Source organism: Mustela putorius, unplaced genomic scaffold (assembly GCF_011764305.1).
Source record: "Mustela putorius furo isolate JIRA1106 unplaced genomic scaffold, ASM1176430v1.1 tig00000196_pilon_pilon_pilon, whole genome shotgun sequence".
In the NCBI taxonomy this organism is placed as follows: domain Eukaryota; kingdom Metazoa; phylum Chordata; class Mammalia; order Carnivora; family Mustelidae; genus Mustela; species Mustela putorius.
Genome location: NW_025421310.1, coordinates 1,432,778 through 1,448,110, shown reverse-complemented (window position 1 = coordinate 1,448,110; position 15,333 = coordinate 1,432,778). Strand labels below are relative to the sequence as shown.

Genomic DNA, 15,333 nt, shown 5'->3' with positions numbered 1-15,333 from the left:
GAATAGTGCCGTCACCACCCACGCTGTGTCACACAAGCACGCAAATGTCATAGACTGTCGCACACTGCCATGGGGTCACAAGCAGTCACAAGCAGGTCACACACAGCTTCACAATCACACAGTGTCACACACATTTTTACACACTCAAACTTGTCACACCAGTCACACACGTGTCACACATCCGGTAACTGTCACACACTCATATGTCATGCAGTCACAAGAAGTCACAAATAGCATCACAAGAACGGTTAACACCCACAGTCACACACTCAAATAGGGTCACGGTCACACATCCCAACATGACACGTGGGGTGTCATACACTGTCACTGTCTAACAGTCACACACTCCCATAAAACACATCTCACACATGTCCCACACCAAATCCCCCAGCTTCTTGGATGCATACAGCATCACAAACACGGTGTCATCCGCAGTAGCACCACAAGGTCACAAAAGAACATCATGAAGGTGTGTTGTCACATGCGGTTTCAAAATGTAACATAGTGCTACACACAGAGGTTGGCACAGGGTGTCACCCACAAACTTGCTCTCCCTTGGGGTTACTCACAGTCCCAGAGTCACACGGGCACATATACACACAGTTACAGGGGCACACCCTCCCTCCCTCACTTTCTTCCCTTGCAGCTTCCAGAAAGCCTTTGGGCACAGTGCGAACCCCAGGTCAGCGTCAGGCCCTAGGAGAGGGGGCGTGAGCCAGCCGAGGCCGGTGGGCGGAGCCCGAGTTTCGTCCCGCCTCCGGCTGGAGGTCAGAGGCGGGGCACCGGGTCCACCCACGCTCCTCCCAGTTGGCCAGATACGGCCACGCCTCTTAGCCTAAGTGACAGGCGGAGGGAACGGTGCGGGGCGGGAGCAGAGGCGCGCAGCCTACTACGTCCAGCCCGCCACGTTCTTCCTGGCTAGAGGCGTGGCCTGTTTGGCCCAGAGGCAAGCTGAGGCGTGGCCTTCTGTCCCTGTCCCGCCCCCTCTCTCCCGCCTGAGGAGGACTGAGAGGGCGGCCAGGCAGCCAGTAGGTTCCCGGTTCCCGCGCTTCGTGCAACTCCGTGGCCTCGCACCACCACGACTCCGCAGAATGGCCGTCAAGAAGATTGCCATCTTCGGCGCCACGGGCAGGACCGGGCTCACCACGCTGGCGCAGGCGGTGCAAGCAGGCATGAACTGGGGTGGGCGGGGTATGTCTGTGGGGTGCACGTGCAGCGCATTAGGAAGGGGACTCTTGAGGCTGGTTGGGCCATCAGTGCTTTGGTTTGTGACCTAGGGGCAAAGCAGGTGGCGACGGGGAAAGTAGTGGGGGACGCTGTGAGATCCAATTTTATGTGAGTCCAAGGACTAGGAATTGGCCTTGGGAGGCAAGGGGGGGACTCCAGAGATAGGTTTATATACAGTGCTCTTAGGAAATGTTGTTATTGTAGTTTTGGTGGTTGTTAGCACACCCAGCGAAGACTTCCTCAGCCAGGAAGCGGCTTGCCTCCCAGCGCCTACCGATCTTTCCCAGTGTTAAATCCTCACCGCCCTCAGAACGAGTATCACTTCACTTGACAGAGGAGAAAACTGAGGCCCAGAGAGTGGCTTGCCCAATATCAGACCACTGGAAAGTGCTGGTGCTGGGATTTGAACCCAGCCTGTGCTCTTAACTGCCAACAAAAGTCGATGGGCTCTGGGCTGGGGCACCAAGGCTGGAAGTGGAGACTTGGGGGGGGGGCGGTTGCTGGGAGCCCCTAATGGAAAAATCATAGCAGAGACATAGGTGAAGATTTGGGCTCTGGTCGTGGGAAAGTGGGTGAGAGCTGGAAATTCACAGTTGTCTCAAGAAAAGGGATAAGCACCTCGCAGCCTCCCTGCCTCCACCATCCAGACTTCACCAACCCCCAGTAGGACCTGGGACTTCCAGATATAGGGCCCCACCCTTGCTGGTCTCAGTGACTCTGAAGATATTAGCTATCTGGGTGCCCCAAAGGGGTGGAGGCTGCTATGATGTCTCATAGCCCAGCCCACCCTTTGCACACTCTGCCTGAGAGTTCCTTGTCAGGCAGGCCCACTGCTCACCCCTTCTCCAAAAAGACCTAGTGAGGATCTTGATTTGTGGGGAGGGTGGAAAGAACTTTGTGGATAAGCATTTCTGGGGGAGGAAGTAAGAGGGAGAAGTTTAGAGGTGCTGAGTCACCATGAGGATCTGGATTCTCATGTGACTCCCTTACCCTTAATCCTGAATTCCATGAACAGCATTTGTCCGCCCTGCTGGGCACAAGTGGGACTGCACCCCCAGGCAATTGAGAGCTGAGGCCTAAGTCTCTTCAGAGCCACAGTGAACCCCTGAGCCTCACTGTCCCCATCAGAAAAAGAAGAGCTTGACTGAATTGGGACTTTATTTACCTCAGTGATTCTATGACGCTGGTTCTAGCCTGCCCGCATGCCAATCCCAGCTCTAACACTTACTTCCTACATAGTCAAATGCCTTATCACCTGTGTGCCTGGATAACTGGAAAGTGGGAATAAAACTAGTAGCGCTTGCTCCCGGGTGCTTGCAGTGATTAAATGAGATAATATATGGGAAATGTGCAGAACCGTGTTCAGTATATAGTTGGTGCTCAGAGGGATATGAGCAGGAGGGGACTTCAGTAAGCCTTCTATAGGCTAAGTGAATTCATAGTCATGTGAACCTGGCTTAGTTGCCTAAAATTGCTTCAATTTCTCCATCTTCAAAATGGGCAGGGTTGTTGCAATCTGGTGCTTTTCAAACTGTGGGTGATAGCGAGTTCTGAAATATACTTAAGTTGGTCATAAAGGCGTCAGAGTGTATCGCATGTTGAATATTATTAGTGTTATGAACCTTCTTTCAGTTACCTATGCATGGATTTGTATATACTGGGTTAGGCTTTGAAATTCATTTTGTACTGAGGGTTGAGATCAAAAAAAGCCTAAAAGGGGAATGATCTCTGTAACGTACTCTCAGATCGTTAGGAAAAAAAAATGTGTGTTTATGTATAAATGTATTTATATATATATATACATATACAATTATGTATGTTATATATTATACACACACACAGAAAGATAAAGCAAAAGCAAGCATGAGAATTGAGGTCTTGCAACTTTCCTAGGTATCTAAATTTATTTCAAAATAAAAAATTAAGAGAAAAATATCAAGTAAGGGATTTGTTAAAAAAAAAAAGAAGAAGAAGAAAAAGATGAAGAAGAAGGAAAAAGTTTGGAAGTACCATCCAAACACTCTGTTTTCTAAAGGGTAAAAATCTGTAAATTCTAAAACACTGCTGTTTGGTATGGTGGCCACTAATCACATGTGGCTATTGAAATTTTCATTTAAATGTGGGTTGTGATAAAAAATTTTTTTGAAAAAAAATACCATTCATCCATAAAAAGAGCTTAGCACAGCACTTGGCCGGTAAGAGGTTCTCCATAAATGTCACTAATCAGCAAAAATAGAACACTAATGGGCACCCTTGTACTGAGCCTGTGTCCAAGTTCTCACTCTCCAGGAGGACATTTTTCTCCCCCAGAATACCCGGAATTACTAGGGTCCATTTTAACCATTGGTAGTTAACCAATGCCTACATTGGCTCCCTGATGTGTATGAGTACAGCACAGGTTTTGTGTCATTCCCTTAAGAAAGGTGGTTACACGGGATGGGGACACTGGGATTTATCGTTTTCACACTATAGGGGAGACTGGGGTTCAATCAGGGAAGGTGTTTCCTGTGATTCCTCAGCTAGTAAGTGGCAGAGTTGGAACCCTGGTCCATAGGGCAGTAAAGCCTGCACTTTTGTGTTTATCAAACCCCAGGGAGATGGTGGCGAATATGACGATGTCCCCAGAACTGCAGGGCCATTGATTTACTCCAGGGCAGCGTAAGTGACAGAGGACAATGACAGAGGACACCCAAGTAACCAGCGGCCCCAGGGAAAGGAGAAGGGTGCTTGAGGCAGAGGGGGCAGCACGTGCAAAGACCAGGAGGCAGGAAACAACATGATGGATTTGGGGAACTGAAAGAGGTGCAGTGGGTAAAGAGGGCAGTGGGTCCAGGGCAGGCTGAAGAGGAGAGGACAGACCCCAAGGAACTGGAAGGCTGTTGTGAGGAGCATAGACTTTATTTCAGGGCGCCGTGGGGAGGGGCATCATGGGAGGGATATGAGCAGGAAGGGACTTCAGTGTAACTGTGGAAAGCTCTGCCTGGCTGCCATGTGGAATACGGATGGGAGGGGGTGAGACAGGGGCCAGGAACCCAGGGAGGCCTAGACCAGGACAGGAAATAACATTCTTTTTTTTTTTTTTAAGGGTTTATTTATTTTTTTGACCGAGAGAGAGAGCGTGCACAAGCAGGGCGAGCAGCAGAGAGAGAGGGAGAATCAGGCTTCCACTGAGCAGGGACCCTGACACAGGACTCGATCCCAGGACTCTGAGATCATGACCTGAGCTGAAGGCAGACTCTTAACTGACTGAACCACCCAGGCCCCCAGGAAATAACATTCTGAGATGATTAAAAATTGTGGGAACAGCCAGCACCTACAGATCATTCATTCCTGTGCCAGGCACTCCCCTAAACTTTTCATTTGTCTTAGCTTCATACTTTTTTTTTTGAACATTTTATTTATTTGAGGGGCGCCTGGATGGCTCATTGGGTTAAAGCCTCTGCCTTCGGCTCAGGTCATGATCCCAGGGTCCTGGGATCGAGCCCCGCAACAGGCTCTCTGCTCAGTGGGGAGCCTGCTTCCCCCGCCCCTCTGCCTGCCTCTCTGCCTAATTGTGATCTATGTCTGTCAAATAAATAAAAAAAATATATTTTTTAAAGATTTTATTTATTTGACAGAGAGAGAGAAATCACAAGTAGGTAGAGCGGCAGGCAGAGAGAGAGAGGGGGAGGAAGCAGGCTCCCTGTGGAGCAGAGAGCCCGATGTGTGGCTTGATCCCAGGACCTTGGGATCATGACCCGAACTGCAGGCAGAGGCCTTAACCCACTGAGCCACCCAGGCGCCCCAATAAAATTTTTTTTTTAAAGATTTTATTTATTTGAGAAGGAAAGAGAATGAGAGAGAGAGAGCATGAAACGGGGGAGGGTCAGAGGGAGAAGCAGACTCCCTACCCAGCAGGGAGCCCGATGCGGGACTCAATCCCGGGACTCCAGGACCATGACCTAAGCTGAAGACGGCAGCTACTTAACCAACTGAGCCCAAGTTTCATACTTTTATAACAGCTTTGTTTTGTTTAGATTTCCTTCATATCCCATATAATTCACCCACTTGAAGTATACAACCTCGTTCTTTCTGGCCTAGTCACAGAGTTGTGCAGACATCATCCCAATTAATTTAGAACATTTTCATCACCCCCAAAAGAAATACCTAGAAGTCACCACCACCCTCCATTTTTCTTCTCAACCTCTCCCCTAGCTGTGGGCAACTACTCATCTACTTTCTGTTTGTATGGATTTGCTTGTTCTGGATGTTCCGAATAAATGGAATCCTACACAGGGATTTCTGGGTGGCTCAGTTGGTTAAGCGCTGCCTTCAGCGTCGGTCATGATCCCACCATCCTGGGATCGAGTCCCACATCAGGCTCCTTGCTCGGCAGGGAGTTTGCTTCTCCCTCTGCCTGCCGCTCTCCCTGCCTGTGCTTGCTCTCTCTCTCTGACAAATAAATAAAAATAAAATCTTTAAATGGAATCCTACACTATTTGGCTCTTTGGGCCTGGCTTCTTTCACTTAGCAAAAAAACATTTTTTCAAGGTGTATCTATGTTGTAGCATGTGTCAGTATGTCCTTTCTTTCCATCATTGGATACTGTTACGTACATTGTATGGATAGACCATATTTTATTTATCCATGTGGTTGAGGGACATTTCCACTTGGGGCTATTGTGAATAATGCCTCTGTGGACTTTGACCTAATAATTTTTATGTGACCATATGTCTTCAGTTCCCTTGGGCATATACCTAGGAGTGGAAAGGCTGAGTCATCTGGTAACTCCATGTATTTTTGTTGTTGTTGTTTTTGTTTTTGAAGATTTTATTTATTTATTTGACAGAGAGAGAGAGATCACAAGTAAGTAGAGAGGCAGGCGGTGGGGAATGGGGGAGGAGGGCGGCGGGAAGCAGGCTGCCCGCTGAGCAGAGAGCCCAATGCTGGGCTCCATCCCAGGACCCTGAGATCATGACCTGAGCTGAAGGCAGAGGCTTTAACCCACTGAGCCACCCAGCTGCCCCAGATAATTCCACTTTTATTCTTTAGAGGAACTACCAGACTTTTCCAAAGTAGCTGCATCATCAGCACACCCATAAGTAGTGTATGAGGGTTTCAATTTCTCATTGTGCACTAGTATTTAATGTCTGTCTTTTTTATTACCCATTCTAGTGGGTCTGGAGTTGTCTCAGTGGTTTTGATTTGCATTTCTTTGATGACCAGTGATGTAGAGTGTCTTTCCGCATATTTATTGGCCATTTGTGTATCTTCCTTGGAGAAGTCTCTATTTGGACATTTTGCCCAATTTTTTTTTTAAGATTTTATTTATTTATTTGAGAGAGAGAGAGAGTATGAGAAGGGGAGGGTCAGAGGGAGAAGCAGACTCCCTGCCAAGCAGGGAGCCTGATGTGGGACTCAATCCTGGGACTCCAGCATCATGACCTGAGCTGAAGGCAGTCGCCCAACCAACTGAGCCACCCAGGCGCCCCATTTTGCCCAATTTTTAATTGGGTTGTTTATTTTTTTATTTCTGAGGTGTAGAAATTCTTTATATATCTTAAATACAAGTTCCTTATCAGATGTATGACTTGCAAAAGTTTCCTCCCATTCTACGGATTATCTTTTCACTTTCTTGATGGTGTCCTTGAAGCACACAAGTTTTTAATTTTGATGATGTCAGTGTGTCTGTGTTTTCTTTTGTGGCTTATGTTTTTCATGTCATAGCTAGGAAACTATTGCCTGATCCAAAGTCACAAAGATTTACAGCTGTGTTTGTTTGTTTGTTTCCCTAAGATTTTTTTTTTTAATGGTTTTAGCTCTTACATTTAGGTCTGTGGTCATTTTGAGTTAATTTTCATATATGGTGTGAGGTAGGGATCTGACTTCATTCTTTTTACAGATGGATATCCAGTTGCCCCACCATCATTTGTTGAAAAGATTGGGGCCCCTGGGTGGTTCAGTGGGTTAAAGCCTCTGCCTTTGGCTCAGGTCATGATCCTGGGGTCCTGGGATCAAGCCCTGCATCTGGCTCTCTGCTCAGCAGGAAGACTGCTTCCTCCTTTCTCTGCCAGCCTCTCTGCCTACTTGTGATCTCTCTCTGTGTCAAGTAAATAAATAAAATCTTTAAAAAAAGAAAAGCAAAGACAAGACTATTCTTTCACCCCTTGAATTGTCCCGGCACACTTGCCAAAAATCACCTGATCACGTTAAGCCTTTTGATACATTATTTAAATCTACATTAACCCTGTAAGGTAGAGACTATTATTAGTGTGGCTTTACAAATGAAGGCCCTAAGGCCAAGAGGGGCTAAGTGACTTGCCCCTTGTCATACAGGTAGCTAGTGGTGGGGCCGCAGTTCCAACCCAGGGTTACTTTGAGCGTTAAATGAATTAATATATGTGAAAAGTTGTATAAATATTATCCTTATTATCATCACCTTTGCCCCAGAGTGTTCAAATCTCCCATCATTTGTTTGTTATTTATCTATCTATCTATTTATTTATTTATTTTAAACATGTTGGGTTTTTTCTTTTTTTATTATTTTTTAAGACTTTATTTATTTGACAGAGAGAGAGAAAGCACAGTAGGCAGAGCGGCAGTAGAGGGTGAGGGAGAAGCAGGCTCCTCACTGAGCAGAGAGCCCCATGCAGGGCTTGATGCCAGGACTTTGGGATCATGACCAGAGCTGAAGGCAGACGCTTAACCAACTGAGCCACCCAGGGGCCCCTTTGTTGCATTTCTGTTTCAAATATGCACACGACATCCTCTTCCCAGTGTCCAGTGATGTTTAGCACATGGTGGACCTCTCAGTGGTAGTAGTAATACCTGTTTTCTTGCATGCCGCTTCTCTATAAACTCTCACTAGGGTTACGGGCAGGTCTGCGAGGAGGTCAAAGGCCTTCGTCAAATAGGTTACAGGGTTGGGCAGTGAGGTCTGCGGTGAGGTGCGAGCATCGGCACTGGGGCTTGGGGTCCCTGTCCTTGTCCCAGCTGTCCGGCATGGTGGCAGCAGCACAGGGGGGGCTCTGCTATCCCACATGCAACCCTTTCCCGTCATTTGTTTTTAAGAAATACATGAGGACTCGGGGCACCTAGATGGCTCAGTGGGTTAAAGCCTCTGCCTTCGACTCAGGTCATGATCCCAGGGTCCTGGGATCGAGCCCCGAATTGCCCTGCATTGGGCTCTCTGCTCAGCAGGGAGCCTGCTTCCCTTCCTCTCTCTCTTTCTCTGCCTGCCTCTCTGCCTACTTGTGATCTCTCTCTGTCAAATAAATAAAAATTAAAAAATCTTTTTAAAAAGAAAAAGAAAAAGAAATACATGAGGACAGAAGTGGAACAATGTTGTTTTTCCTTTTCTCATTTTCCAAATAATGAATGAATCCTCTCACAACTGTCCTGATGACCCATGAGGTTTCTTGGTTACTATCATTAGGAACTCACAGATTTTTTTTTTTAAATATTTTATTTATTTGACAGACAGAGATCACAAGTAGGCAGAGAGGCAGGCAGATAGAGAGTGAGAGAAGGAAGCAGGCTCCCTGCTGAGCAGAGAGCCCGATGTGGGACTCAATCCCAAGACCCTGAGATCATGACCTGAGCCGAAGGCAGCAGCTTAACCCACTGAGCCACCCAGGCGCCCCACAGATTTTTTTTTTAATATTTTATTTATATTATTTGACAGATCACAAGTAGGCAGAGAGAGAGAGAGAGGAGGAAGCAGGCTCCCTGCTGAGCAGAGAGCCCGATGTGGGGCTTGATCTCAAGACCCTGGGATCATGACCTGAGCCGAAGGCAGAGGCTTTAACCCACTGAGCCACCCAGATGCCCCAGAACTCATTTTTAAGTACTTCATGTGTTTCAGTTCTTTGTGGTCCATATTTGTTTGGATAAATCATATTGTCCCTGATCTTTCCAGTGAGCTGTCTCAGTCAGCTCAGGCACCTGTAACAAAATAGCATAGACTGGTGACTTTAACGATAGACATTTACTTCTCATAGTTCTGGAGACTGAGAAGTTCAAGATAAGGTATCGATAGATCTGGCTTCTGGTGAGGACCCTCTTCCAGGATTCCAGACAGCTGTCCTCTTGCTGTGCCTCCCCTGTTGAACAGAGTGCTGGTCTCTCTTCCACTTTCTTTTTATTTATTTATTTTATTTTCTTTCTTTCTTCTTTTTTTTCTTTAAGATTTTATTTTGGGGCACCTGGGTGGCTCACTCGGCTGGCTAAGCGTCTGCCTTTGGCTCAGGTCATGATCCCAGGTCCTGAGATCGAGTCCCGCATTGGGCTCCTTGCTCAGTGGGAGCCTGCTGCTCCTTCTGCCTGCTGTTCCTCCTGCTTGTGCACTCTCTGACTCTTGTCAAATAAATAAAATCTTTAAAAAATATATAAACATAGAGTTACTCAAAATTCTTTGGGAGGGGACATACCAAGATGGTATGTCCATCTTAATGACCACTTAGACTGAGCCCAGACCTTCAGAAGTAAGCCTAGAGGACCAATTGCATCACTGGGCAACCTTTGGGCAGCTCATATTTTCCTCTATACCTCAGTTTCCTCCAGGACCAAGGATAGGGGGCATAGACCAGTGGGATTCCAGGCTTTAACCCTGTAGTTTCTGGAGAATGGAGCAGTTTGGGAGTGTTGGGGGAGGCCCTTGGAGGCAGGTCATTTACAAACTGGCATGAAGGTATTGCAGCCTCACAGGGGACCTGGGGGGTGATTTGGGGTTCATGGCACCCTCTAGGACCCAGCTCCTGGAGCCTGGGGGTGCCAGCTCACAAGCCTACTGACATGCCTTTCTGTCCTTTGCCCACAGGTTATGAGGTGACAGTGCTGGTGCGGGACACCTCCAGGCTGCCCCCAGAGGGGCCCCAGCCGGCCCACGTGGTAGTGGGTGATGTTCTGCATGCGGCCGATGTAGACAAGACTGTGGCTGGGCAGGATGCCGTCATCGTGCTGCTGGGCACCCGCAATGACCTCAGTACTGGGCCCCCCCTCTGCCCACGGCCCACCCCTGGGCCTCGGCCCCCAGCACCACCCCCGCCCCCGGCCCCACCCCTGCCACCCCTGCCACCACCGCCGCCTGCTAGTGACAGCCACTCTCTGTTCCCTCTAAGGTCCTACCACAGTTATGTCCGAGGGCGCCCGGAACATTGTGGCGGCCATGAAGGCCCATGGCGTGGACAAGGTCGTGGCGTGCACCTCGGGTGGGTGGCGGGGTCATAGGGATGGGACTGAAGGGTTGGGCAGGGCAGGTCCTAGACAGGCAGCCAAAGGCTTCTGCAAGGTGGCATTGGAGCCATCCCAAGTTACTCTGCATTTATTGAGCACTAACTGTGCATGAACCTTGCTGGGTGATGCTGGGGACACAGTGGTGACCAGTACATCCCCAGGCTCTGTACTCCTGGGTCTCATAGGAGGGAAGGAAGTGGTGAACAGCCCCATTGCCGCACAGTGATAGGCCCCAGAAGTCAGGGCCAAGATGGAGAAATACAGGCAGAGGGAAAAGGGCCAGAACAGGAGAAACCCTGAGGTGGCCCCTGACCCAGCCCGGGAGGAGGGCAGGGAGAGCCTCCTGCAGGAAAGGACAGAGCCTGGCTTACACAGACCAGGTATGTCCTCTCTCCTCTCACAGAGTTCCCTCATTTATGAGGAGAGGGACATTAAACAAATGCTTGCCTAAAATCGTCCAAAGGACAGATTTCATAACAGGGACAGCTAAAGCGAACAGCATTTACTGAGCACTGACCGTGTGCTAGGCACCATCTGAGCCCTTAGGGACGAATGCCACTTAATCCTCACCAAATTCTGAGTATCTATGCTCACAGAGGTACATGCTAGGTGCTCAGTTAACAGAAGGAGTTCTTATGCCCTGTTGTATGGAAGGCGGAGGAAGCCCAGGGAGGCCCACCAGCTGTGCTGAGTTCATACAGCTCATGGCTGGCTGTGTCTCCACAGTCTCCACGCCTTGCCCCTGGGTTTCATCCTCCCCAGGAAGGGAAGCGACCTGGGGGGTGGGGGGAGGGATCAGTAGGTGCAAAGGCTCTGAGGTGGGACCATGGCGGGGCAGAGTATGTGAAAGGGAGTGTTGGGTAGGCAGACCAGGGAGGAGGCAGATAGGTAACTGGACAGGAACAGGTAGGGAGAGAAGTGGTCAGCCCTTGGGTGGCCGTCAGGAAGCCAGGAGCCTGGGCCAGATGCAAGGCTGTAGAGAGCCCCTGTAGGGTTTTGTCCTGGCCTAAGGCTGGCAGGCTGTGTGGCCTGGGCAGTCTGTGTTCAAGCTTTGGCTCACCATGCCCTGTGTTCCCTCCACCCCAGCCTTCCTTCTATGGGACCCAACCAAGGTGCCCCCACGACTGCAGGACGTGACCGATGACCATATCCGGATGCACAAGGTGCTGCAGGAATCGGGCCTGAAGTACGTGGCTGTGATGCCACCACATATAGGTGAGTAGGGCTGGGACCTGGTGGCAGGGTCGCCACCAACTCACGCCCTCCTGCCTGCAGGGGAGGTCTGCCAGGGCTTCCCCAGCCATTCTAAAATTGCAGGCCTTCCCCTTTCACTTTCTCTTCTCTGTCTTGCTTGCTTTTGTCTCCTTTCTGACACCTTTTTGCCTCGCTCTATTGAACCAACCACCCCAAGCGCTGTAAAACAGCACTTATTTATTATTATTATTATTATTATTATTTGAAGTGAGTTACTGGAGCTAACCCATCTTCAAGGGAAGGGGACTTCCCTTTCACCACACAGAGCATATCATTCCTTTTTCTTTTTTTTTAAAAGATTTTATTTATTTATTTATTTATTTGACAGAGAGAGCGCGCACAAGTAGGCAGAGCAGCAGGCAGAGAGAGAGGAGCAGACTCCCCGCTGAGCGGGGAGCCAGATACGGGCTCGATCCTAGGACCCTGGGATCATGACCTGAGCCAAAGGCAGACACTTAACTACTGAGCCACCCAGGCGCCCCATATCATTCCTTTACTTATTTAGTGTGTGCCTCTATCACTAGGATGTTAATTAACTCTTTGAAGGCAGGGATTTTGTTTAATTTCAATCACAGCTGTGTTCCTACTACCCAGAACAGGGCTCAGCATATAGTAGACACTCAGTAAATACTTGTCTGATGAACTAATCCAGAGGAACCATACTTCCCAGTGGCGTTGTGGAAAGGATCAAAAACTATATCTACTAGACCTACATTCTCTTTTCCTCTCCCAGGTCTGGAATCTTCCTTGAGAGACACACAGAGTCAGACTCAGGGAGACATTCATTCATTTACTCATTCATTTCACAGATGTCTCTTGCATACAGAGTGTGTGCCCTTGTGACACAGTCACAACATGAGCAGGGGGCAGCAGAGAGAGGGAGAAGCAGACTCCCTGCTGAGCAGGGCACCTGACACAGGGCTCGATCCCAGGACCTCTAGATCAGTACCTGAGCTGAAGGCAGGTACTTAACCTGCTTAGCCACCCAGGCATCCCTGCTTTGAGCAGTTCTACTTTGCCTTCTGCCTCCTGGGACCCCTGACAGGAGGAGGCCTGCATACCTTCTAGAGGGTCAAATAAAGTTCAGTGTTTAGGTTCAGTTCAGGGCCCTCCTGGGACCAGAATCCTAAGCTTTGACTCAGCGGCAGTGGTGAGGCTACAGGGTGAAGCTGGGTCAAAATCCCAGCCCCGGCACCAGGTGGACCTCGGGCCCATGGCGTCTGGCCTTGGTTTTGTCGTCTCTGAGTCTCTGAACAGAGTACGTATTACAGAGTGCCTGTGCATATCTTGACCTCCCGGGTTTGAAAGTGAAACCCAAAGACATCAGCCTCAAAAGTATTGAACACATAGTACCATTCTAAAAAAAGGGAAGGGAGTAAATATATCTATTTAAATATATGTATGTTTAAAAAAGGGGGTATATATGTATAAATATATACATATTTTAAACTTTTTTTTCTGAAAAAGAAAAAGAAATTTTTAAAAATTAAAAAAAATTTTTTTTCTGGCTGAACCATTTGAGAGTAAGGTCCAGACCTTGTCACACTCCACTCCTAGGACATCAGTAGGCATTTCCCAAGAAGAAAAGTCTTTGGGAATGACCCTGTGTACCATTAGTGCACCAAGGGAATGGATCTGAACTCTTATCATATCATTTAGTGTCCATGCCATAGTCAATATTCAGATTTTTCAGGGTGCCTGGGTGGCTCAGCGGGTTAAGTCTCTACCTTCAGTTCAGGTCATGATCTCAGAGTCCGGGGATCAAGCCCCACATCGGGCTCTCTGCTCAGCAGGGAGCCTGCCCACCCCCCACCCCCACCTGCCTCTGCCTACTTGTGATCTGTCTCTCTGTGTCAAATAAATAAATAAAATCTTAAAAAAAGTTTTTCAGATTTCTCCAACGGTCAAGAAATATTGGAATGCCTGCGTGGCTCAGTTGGAAGAGCTGCAACTCTTAATCTTGGGGTTGTGGGTTCAAGCCCCACATTGGGGCATAGATTACTTATCTGCACGCACATTGGGTGCAGAGATTACTTAAAAGTAAAATCCTTAAAAAATGTAAAAATATATATATACTTCAATATTCCCTCCCTACAAAATCAGGATCCAACCAAGGATCGTGGGTTGTGTGCTATGCCACCTTGAATCTGGAACAATCCTCCATCTCTTTTTTGAAATATGTCTCATAAAATTAACCAAGCCAGGTATCTTTCTAAATATCCCATGTTCTGGATTTCTCTGCTTGTTTTCTCTCAGGCTCAGATTAAACATTGTTGGCAGGAATGCAACTTGAAAAAGGGTGTGCGTTTTTTCGTGCACATGGTTCCAGGTTGCCCCTGCACTGGTAGGCTGAGTTCAGTCCCTCAGTTAAGTTGGTCACTGTCAGAGTTTTTTAACTATCATAGTGGAGCCAACAGATGCCCTCCTAATGGCCAGGTTCTGCCTCCAGATGTAAGGACCCAGAGCAAATCTAGCCTTTACCACTGGGAAGTCACCCTTTGCAAGCCTGGGGTTGACTTTCTCTCTTGTGGATTCAGTTTACTCATGGGTAGCATTGAGTTAACCGTTCCTAGCCTAGTCCCTGCTTTATTTCTCTCCTTGTAACATATTGTCTATTTTACTCTCTTATTTGTTGACTTTTCCCAGGGAAGCTCTGCATGCAAAGGGCAGGGGCTCTTGTATGTTTGGCCCTTGCTGATTGCTCAAAACCTGACTCCTTATAGGCCATCAGTAAGGATTTGTCGAACGAATGAAGTAAGGGGTATAGACTGGCATCCTCCATGTTTGTAAGGGTTTCGTACATCATTGACTCTTATACCTTCTGGGCTGGGGATGCCATAAGCACCCAGGAGTGATCATGTGCTGTGAGGAGGGGAAAAGACATGGGCTTCACCCATCCTGTGTCCTTACCTTGCAGGAGACCAGCCGCTGACAGGGGCCTACACGGTGACCCTGGATGGACGAGGGCCCTCCAGGGTCATCTCCAAACACGATTTGGGCCACTTCATGCTGAGCTGCCTCACCACCGATAAGTACGACGGGCACAACACCTACCCCTCCCACCAGTATGACTAGGGCTATGACCCTGTCTGGGAGGACAGCATTCTGGGAAATGGAGAACAGAGGAAAGGAGTAAATAAACCTTGAGCCAAGAGCTTCAAATTATTCTACAAGAACCAACTCTTGTGACTCTTCTTCTGTCTGGATTTGTGTGGGTGATTCGGGGTCTTTGTCTGCCTCTGGGGAAAGTTTTCATTCATGTATGTCTGGCCCCGTGCTAGAGACCACATGAGGATTGTGAAGGCCCAGGTGTGACCTGAGCTTCACAGATTTCACAGTCCAGGGAGGAAGACACCGGGCCTGTGAAGTGACAACCCAGAGAAGCCACAGCTCTGAAGGAGGAAGCCCAGATGGCTGAGAGAACTATTTGACCAAGCTTGTGGAGCAAAGAAGTTAATAATACTCCTCCACTCAGAGGGGAGAAGTGGTCGGCCCCAAGAGGCTGTTACATGGAAGCTATACCAGGCAGAATCATTATAAAAAGGTTGAGCTTTATTCTGAGGTTCTGTGCAAGGAGTGGAGCAGGAGAGAGGTGGGGAGGGGGCACAGTCAGATTTTTGTTTTATAAAGCTGCCCTTG

General features: G+C 48.4%; 1 protein-coding gene across 2 annotated transcripts; it reads left to right on the top strand.

The window, feature by feature from the left end:
* Positions 1-962: 962 nt before the first annotated feature.
* BLVRB (biliverdin reductase B) lies at positions 963-14,870 on the top strand. Of its 2 annotated transcripts, none has more exons than XM_004776119.3 (5): positions 963-1,191; positions 10,025-10,189; positions 10,326-10,415; positions 11,527-11,655; positions 14,612-14,870. In XM_004776119.3, the coding sequence occupies exons 1-5, from the start codon at positions 1,092-1,094 to the stop codon at positions 14,767-14,769; spliced, it is 642 nt and encodes a 213-aa protein (XP_004776176.1). In that variant the 5' UTR covers positions 963-1,091; the 3' UTR covers positions 14,770-14,870. The 2 variants fall into 2 exon arrangements, with proteins under 2 accessions (XP_004776176.1, XP_004776177.1); XM_004776120.3 differs by having other exon boundaries at positions 969-1,170.
* The last annotated feature ends 463 nt before the right edge of the window (positions 14,871-15,333 follow it).